An 8390-nucleotide genomic window follows, 5' to 3' on the forward strand; every position below is an offset into this window, starting at 1 on the left:
GTAAAGTCCTTACTCCGAAAGGCAATAAACGCATCAAAAGAGTGTCAGAACTCATCGATGCAAATGGTCATTGGAAAACAATTTTGGTTCGTAACTCCTTTTATCCAATTGACTCTGAACTTATTCTGGCGATCAAGCCATCCAGGCACCTTTCTGAAGATGTCCTTGCTTGGCAACCTGAGAATTCTGGTGTTTTTTCGGTGCGTAGTGCCTATAGACTGGCGCTGAGTGCTCAACCTGTGCAGTGTGATATGGCTGCGACGAGCTCAATCCCTGATGGTCAACACCCATGTTGGTCCAGAATTTGGCAGTCTACAGTCCCACCAAAGGTTAAGATGTTTGCATGGAAAGCAGCATCGGGAGCTTTGGCCACGGAGAGAAACAAATTGAGAAGGAATATACGTGTGACAGGACGTTGCAGAATTTGTGATTCTGAGTACGAGGACGAAGCACATGCTTTGTTCATCTGTCCACATGCACGTAGACTATGGGAAGAAATGAGGAAAATATGGAGTCTACCAACCGACCAGGATCTGGTGATATCCCCCTCCATCTGGTTTCAAGAGGTATTATTGAAGATCCCTGTTCACATGGTGGATACAACAATGCTAGTGGCATGGCGTGCTTGGTATGCACGAAATGAAGCTACACATGATAAACCATTGCCATCTATAGAAAGCTCCAAAGGCTTCTTACTAAGCTACTTAAAGTTGATTCGGGAGATCAAGGACAAGCCAACACTAGATATTATCAAAGGAAAAAGTATTGTGGTGGAGGCTGGTCCCATACTGAAGCCTCCATCAGTCAAGAAGGGTCCCAATAAACCCTGGTCTAAACCACCTACTGGTTGGATCAAATTGTCAATTGATGGATCGTTCCGTATGGAAGACCGGATGGCTGGTCTGGGCATGGTCCTGCGTGATGAAGAAGGTCTGCCAATATTCTCGGCTTGCCAATTCCTGGAGGATTGCCAATCGCCAATGGAAGCTGAGTTACGCGCGTGTCTTGAAGGTATTGAACTGACTAGGCAGCACTCCCAACTGCCACTCATCATAGAGACGGATTGCTCCCAATTGGTTGTTGCGGTTTCTTCCCCAACCCACGACAGATCACCCTTTCTTCATTGGGTGAATGAGATTAAAAGTTTAGCTAGTATTTTGTGTCAATGCCATTTTGTAAAGGTGGAACGCATACAGGTTAGGGTTAGTGATTTTCTTGCAAACTTGGCAAGATTACAACGCCAGTCTATGATATGGTTAGGTTCTGGACCTGAAGATGTCCTTCAGTTGCTAGAACTTGATCGCTCTGTAATCCCGCCTGTTTAATAAAGTTCCAGGTCTACCCGCAAAAAAAAAATTTCTGATGTAGCTTCTTAGATTAGTTATTCATACATTAAATTAGTAGTATTTTTAAATAATTTTCTATTGATCTTAAAATTTGTAGAACGTAGACTAACAAAGAATGGAGAGAGAATTCAAAGAGCAGTTCTTCTTTCGATTCAACTAGCGCTCAATGTTGGTCTCAGAGGCTCACGCATACATATATATATATATGCTTATTACCCATATGAACGTACACACGCATACACCTATGACCATCGTCTAGAGACTGATTCTAATAAACGGATTCAGCTGGTCTTGAGATTAATGAAATCACCATAAACGACTCGATTTACAGAAACATCATCTTCCATTAAAGGAATATTACGTCTTTTTTTATGAGACACTAAAGTGTTGAACCTAAGGTTTTTGAACTCTAATAAGCTAAGGGTGCCACTATGCTCCTAACCATCCAACTGCAGATTGGTTCCTATATAGTCTATGCTTCTGAAAACGTATGACTTTGTACTCCTCACCAGTAAACGGCGGGGCCAAGCGACCTAAACACATCGAAGGTATATAAAAAAGTGTAATCAAAATAGATTTTATTTGACTGGTGAAGTACGTACGTACAGTATAACATCTGAACCACGCGTCGTAAATATAATCACCGCGCGGCGTCTCCCGTCCGTTACACCTGTCGCTGATAACGTGCGAATGATTTGTCCGGCACTGAATAAGCATTCTTTTTTTTGGGTGCACGTATATTGTTTAATGATTCAGTTGAGTAACCTCTGAGCGTTCAACATTTGAATATGCCCGTCAGTCCGAGTAGTAATTTTAGTTCTGATTCTACTTAATAACCGCGATCACTCTTGGTAAATTCAGTTCATATTCAAGTGCATGTGGATGACCAGTACGGCACGAAAGCTACTAGAAATCCCCCACGGCGCTCGTATTGCTACTTGTAACACCACCGAACCACTATAAAAATCCATGTTTGCCATAGACATCTCAATTCAAAGCACAAAGCACACACCTTAGTGCTCTCCAATCTCCATCGTCCTTAGCACCACAGCTCAAAGCTAAGCCTTCTCCAATTAAGCCCAGCCATGGCAAGCCGAGGTTTCACTACCTTTCAGCTCACTGCCTCCCTCCTCGTGGCACTTCTTGCCACATGCCACGCAGGCAGCATCGCCATCTACTGGGGCCAGAATGACGGTGAGGCGTCGCTTGCGAAAACATGTGCATCTGGAAACTACGAGTTCGTCATTCTTGCTTTCCTCCCCAAGTTCGGCAAGGGACAGACACCGCAGCTGGACTTTGCAAGCCACTGTGACCCATCATCTGGTGGCTGCAGAAGCCAGAGCAAGGACATCACCTCATGCCAGAACCGTGGCGTGAAGGTTCTTCTTTCCATCGGCGGCGCGGATGGAAGCTACGGCCTCTCCTCCCCCGGTGACGCCAGCCAGGTTGCCATGTACCTATGGAACAACTTCTTGGGCGGCACATCCTCGTCCCGCCCCCTTGGCGATGCCATACTCGATGGCATCGACTTTGACATCGAGATCGGCGGTGCTAAATTCTGGAACAACCTTGCTACGGACCTCAAGAAATTGGGTAAGAACGGTGGGAAGACAGTCCTGCTGAGCGCGGCACCGCAATGCCCCTTCCCTGATGAATGGGACGGCGGCGCAATCAGCACTGGATTGTTTGATTATGTCTGGGTGCAGTTCTACAACAACCAGGAGTGTCAGTTCGACGCGGGGCGTGCTGCCTTCATGGATGCGTGGAATAAGTGGGTGTCGGTGCCAGCAGGTAAGATCTTTTTGGGACTGCCAGCTTCTAGCTCCAAAGACGCGGCGGGCACGGGATTCATCCCTGCCGATGAGCTCACGTCACGTGTGTTGCCGCTCATCAAGGGCTCGCCCAAGTACGGTGGCGTCATGTTGTGGTCTAAGTACTACGACGATCGTAGTGGATACAGCTCTGCCATCAAGAGCTACGTGTGATTATTTATGTTGTGCTGGACACCTTGGCCTAGTATTTGTTGCATTCGGCGTTTTGTGCCCCGTCTTATGTATCATAGTATAGTGTGTTCATTGTCGGCATCATATTGGTAGCTAGCATAACAGTGTGTTATGTAGTTATGCAAGCATATGTAAATATGAATGGAAAAGAGTACAATTGATAGTTTGAAGGTAAGTTCCATTTTCTTGACAAGTGTTCTTTTCACGTATCTGTTCAGCTTATATGCTGGTAAATTGCAAAATATTTAATTGTTATAAGCCCCAATTTTACCGCACGGATCAGGTACACACACGTCATGTCGTACACACTAGGATTTTACATTGACTTGCCTCCCTCTCGCAGATCAGCTCGTCGCATTTTACTACATTTACAAGACTAGTAATTTATATAGAATTTTAGTTGGTAATTTTTGTTTTGTTTATGTTTTTCCTTTTCCCTAATATAATTTGGTAGCAACTTTCAATTAATTAATTATCCATTCATGAATTTCTTTCAATTAATTTTTCCTTATTTTACGTTATTTGGATTTCTTTGAAAAAAACGAGTGTGTTGCGATGTGCAAAACCACTTCATGTCATCCATTGAACTGGTTTGGGCCAAATAATATCTAAATCCTCTTCTTAATGATCTAGTTTCAAATGGCAACATGAAGAATGGAAGACCGACATATGTGTTTCCCCTGAATTAACGCTTTGTTATTGTGCAGATGAAACTCTATTGTTGATTTGCTGAACCACTCCCATGTACTCCTCTCCCAAAAGCCAGACTTCCAAAGATGTGCAGCATTGGAGAGGGTAGTGTCTGTGAATATACAACAACAGAATAAAACACGGCAGTTCCACTGGAAAAAATAAACAAGCGCAGTTAAATTCATGCCACTGAGTTCTACCGGTTGCTAGCTTCAATGCAATATGGCTTTTCCAGGCGGAGCTAGATTTTAGACATCGTGGCTAGAGATTAAGAAGATCAAAGTAACCCTTCAGTGTCCTGCAAGATATGATATTGGATAAAAGTATCTTCAAATGAGCCATTGTCCTTAGGTGGAAGTTATGGCATTATGGCCTTGTAGTCGGCTTTAGTCCATACAATGATAATACCCAACGATAGATAAAAATAAATAAACAACAGGCAAAAAAACCAAACAGAAGAATGGTGTAATGATCAAACATTATAACCAAACAATCTCCAGGCTAGTCTCAGGGAGTTTCCAGGCCAGGCAAATCTTTGCCAGGCCTCAAACCAAACATGCTCTATATTCCTGCTTAGCTAGCTGGTCAACACTGTTCAGATAGAAAGGGCAGGAAAGCACAAATGTAGTGTCGACATATTTGTAAGGGGAACTCGGGAGTTAACTTGTACCTAGTATTATTCAGTGCATAAATCAATTTCAGTTGTTTCAGCGGTCTAGGTGACTGACCCGTTGAACACAGCAGACCAGTCATAAAAATAAATTCTTGGAAATAGGGGAGGCACCATACAAAGTTCATCATATGCAGAGCAGAAAACTGCCAAGAAAATCACTGTCGCTGCTTGCTCACACCAGGTTGAAAATATGATAGGATGATCCAATGACAGAATTGATGATTGGTGTAACACAACAATAGACAAAAGTAAAACAGCAGTCAAAAGGCAAACAGCCCAATGGTAAAATGATCAAACATTACATTGCTCCTTGCCTGGATAGTAGTCAGCACTGTTCCAATCAAGGAGCAGGTACAAGTTAGACATCCTCTATAGGGAAAACTGAAAATCAACTTATACCAACATGCTAGTATACGTCTAAATTCTTGAAAATACAGCAGGTACCACACAAAGAAATAGTCTACTTAAAACCAATAGAAAAGCATTTGCTATCGAAAGTCTAATACTTCAGGTGCAACCAAGCCCATCATTCACTACAAATGTGTATGGTAAAAAAATAAATTGCGCAATTAAATAAAAAATATCTAACAGGAAATGACATTCAGTAGCATGAAAAAGCAAAAGGAGATCCAGATGCAAAAGTTGCAGCATACACAACATAGACCAAAGAGATAAATAAGCAGAGAACATAATTCAGATGTTAAACATTAATAGTGGTTCAATACGACGATCATCATATCCACGATTAAAATAGTAGGGTGTTACACAACTGCATGGGAAGCTAGCCGCCATGACTACATAAAAGTACACAAACGCAAGCTCAGCCACTAAGTTAACTGCAATACAGAGCTACATAAAGTGAGGACATGAGTGCATTCAAGCACCAACATGACCCTATCACAACAGCAAAAACGTTAACCCCGGTCACTGAAGTCAAAAGTAAACTCTAATAACATCAGAAATGTAGATACCTGCGAAGCTGCACTACACAAGACATTTAGTGCCCATCTGCCAATGGCTCCGAGTACAATGGAACATATGGAATACAAAGAGTCTTGTCCCACCCAATTTGACAATCCCGTCCAAGTTGACATATAAAACACAGCTTTCTGCGATCCATGTCATATGACATCAACATGTTCTCATACCCACAAATTATGAAAATCATATTGCGTCCAGGGTGGAATGAGATGACATTGTAAAAATTACCAAATGATGAATACGATGCTCCAAACAACTCCAAGTGGCTGACATTGTGTTTCAAGGTCCATTTTTCACTATAGCAGTCCTCAAGAGCCCATACTGATAATTCTTCACCATCAGAACCAGAATAACAATTTGTGAAATACAACTGCCTTTGTGATAGCAAAACACCAACAATAGGAGCATCATCATAGTATGGTGGCATAGGAATATCAATGAGACGCCAATTATTTCCTTCCACGCCGACAACAACTATAAAATTATTAGAGGTAGCCAAATGTAGGGCGCCATTTAAAAAAACGCCTCTTGAACTCGTTGGTATTGCAAACATAATGTCCAGGCTTCGATGCTTCCAAACTCCTGCTTTAGACGAGTATATCGCCAATGTTTCAATGCAGCCATCACAATCACTCAACTCAGACTCATCTATACCCCAGGTCTCCTCATCAATGAACTCAAACACATGAAAGTGAGAGGATACCGTCGGCTCAAACCCGAGGCGAACGACATTCACCTTGCTGGACCAATCGGTGGCAGGCACAACAACCCATCTTTCAGTGGCCGGATTGCACACGATATAGTCCAATGTCTTAGGATCAGTCGCCTTCCAACAACGGCAGAGAAGGAGGCCATTGCAGCAGTCCAAAATGTCAAGGCCATTGTATTTGGGCAGAAAGGATAGTGAAGGATCGACGAGAGGTTCACCTTCCCCTGAAACGTTGGTGAAATATCGAGCACACTTGGGGAACCGGTTCTTGTTGTAGCTTTCGTGGAAGAAGCCGACGAGGGGCTGGGGCATCTTCTTGCGGTGGTCGGGGTGGGAGATGAGGTCACGCCAGCGTGTGGAGACACACTTGCAGCAGCAGGTGGACTTGTAGGGCACGCGGGAGATGATGTCGGCGAGGATGTCGTCGGTGACCTTGGAAATAGGTTCGCCTCTCATCAGTGCACCCTCCATCCCCGTCCGTGGAAACGAGGGGCGCCGAGTCTGCAGATCGGAGCGGAGGAGCAGAGATTATAAATCTGTACTATCAGTGAGGGGAGCGTGGGCGCAGAGAGGATCTACCAAGTTCTTTCCCCGCGAGCTGCAAATCGAGCAACGGCGGGAGCGGTGGTGCTGTTTGCTGCCATCTGCGCCGGCGAGCGAGGGTTTGGGAGTAGCTGTGCGAACAGTCTACGGGATGGGAGGTGGAAGACGATGGGATTTATTTGGGCTTTTTCTGGGCCCTGTGAGTCTTTTTGCAAAAATGGGCCAACTGAAAGAAAACTTTGTCGTATCAGTTGCAAAACCAAACCCGCAAAATAATGACAGTTGCTACCCCCCTACAAAAAATGAATGAGAATTCAGGAAATTCAAAATTGGTGCATTTGCTTTTCGAGTGAAGGTTTGTTATTATTGCAAAAAAATGAATGCTCATGTCCAAGTTCCATGTACTTATGTAAATTCTTATCAAAAAATAATAACTCAATGGCCTGATTAAAAAAAAACCGTTGTTTTGAAAATTGCTTTCCAAAGACAAGAGCAGGTTGGTGCACCGCGTGCTCCAGATTTTTAGAATATTTGAAAATTATATTTTTATGTTTTAAAAAATAATAAAATTTATTCTATGAATACATACATGTGTCCTGAATACTCGTGTGAAGTTTTGACAGAAATTGGATTGTATTTTAAGCTACAGAAAAAGAACAAATTTGTGGCTATGTATAGGGATGAAAAACTCAGATTTTTTCAGAAATTTGTCTTTGTTGTATAGCCCGAACAACATACTTTCCTCCAAAATTTCTAGTGTACCTTTGAAACATTTATATGTATGTGCATATTTAATTTTAGATTTTTTTGGAATGCTAGAAGTATGTTTTTAAAAAAACCGAAAATCTTGGTGCTCATGTGCCAAAGTCACTTTTCGTCCAAAGACCTGCTTTATTATTATTTTGTCAAACTTTCCAGGCACATAAACTAATAACGGGTTTTTAAGTAATGTGTTAATATTTCAACTGTCCATCCACGTGCAAGTACACACGGGAACCAAAATGTTATCCTCGTGGTAGTTGTCGATACTATAAATGTTACATTTCCCCTTTCTTCTCGAGACATGCAAAGAGCAAGGAGAAGATCTTCTCTCCATCTACCGTATGCAACCCCACGGGTTCTCCTCCCCTTCAGCTGCTGCTCAACAGAGAGCCCCGGTGCATCGTTCTCGACGAGTCGCTAAGCTATAGTTAGATTTATGTGAGGGCGCAGCTGTGGTGGCGACAATGGCGTTCCAGTGGCGAATACCTCCATCTCAATGGTGTTCTCCTAGCAACGCCGATTAAGCGGGTGGAGTGTGCTTTCTCTTGATCGGTCCGAGTGTTATCGGTGTGGCAGCGGCAGAATCCACACGGCGAACTTTTGTCCTCCGACTCCATCCACATGACCATAAGGTAGTGGCAGAGCGTGCCTTTGCGTGGCATCTGGGCTAAATTGTGCCATGA

General features: G+C 43.2%; 2 protein-coding genes across 3 annotated transcripts; one reads left to right on the forward strand and one right to left on the reverse strand.

Annotated features, from left to right (window-relative positions):
- The first annotated feature begins 2357 nt into the window (after positions 1-2357).
- On the forward strand, positions 2358-3434 carry LOC127338844 (acidic endochitinase SE2). The gene has a single exon (XM_051364810.2). The coding sequence runs from the start codon at positions 2432-2434 to the stop codon at positions 3329-3331; it is 900 nt and encodes a 299-aa protein (XP_051220770.1). The 5' UTR covers positions 2358-2431; the 3' UTR covers positions 3332-3434.
- Positions 3435-4373: 939 nt separating this feature from the next.
- On the reverse strand, positions 4374-7122 carry LOC127345535 (F-box protein At5g07610-like). 2 transcript variants are annotated; one of them, XM_051372021.2, is made up of 3 exons: positions 6982-7122; positions 5684-6903; positions 4374-5043 (listed from the first exon to the last, which is right to left on the reverse strand). In XM_051372021.2, the coding sequence occupies exon 2, from the start codon at positions 6871-6873 to the stop codon at positions 5710-5712; it is 1164 nt and encodes a 387-aa protein (XP_051227981.1). In that variant the 5' UTR covers positions 6874-6903; positions 6982-7122; the 3' UTR covers positions 4374-5043; positions 5684-5709. The 2 variants fall into 2 exon arrangements, with proteins under 2 accessions (XP_051227981.1, XP_051227980.1); XM_051372020.2 differs by lacking the exon at positions 4374-5043 and having other exon boundaries at positions 5389-6903.
- Positions 7123-8390: the final 1268 nt, after the last annotated feature.

The sequence above is a fragment of the Lolium perenne genome, chromosome 3, assembly GCF_019359855.2.
Source record: "Lolium perenne isolate Kyuss_39 chromosome 3, Kyuss_2.0, whole genome shotgun sequence".
Classification (NCBI taxonomy): Eukaryota; Viridiplantae; Streptophyta; class Magnoliopsida; order Poales; family Poaceae; genus Lolium; species Lolium perenne.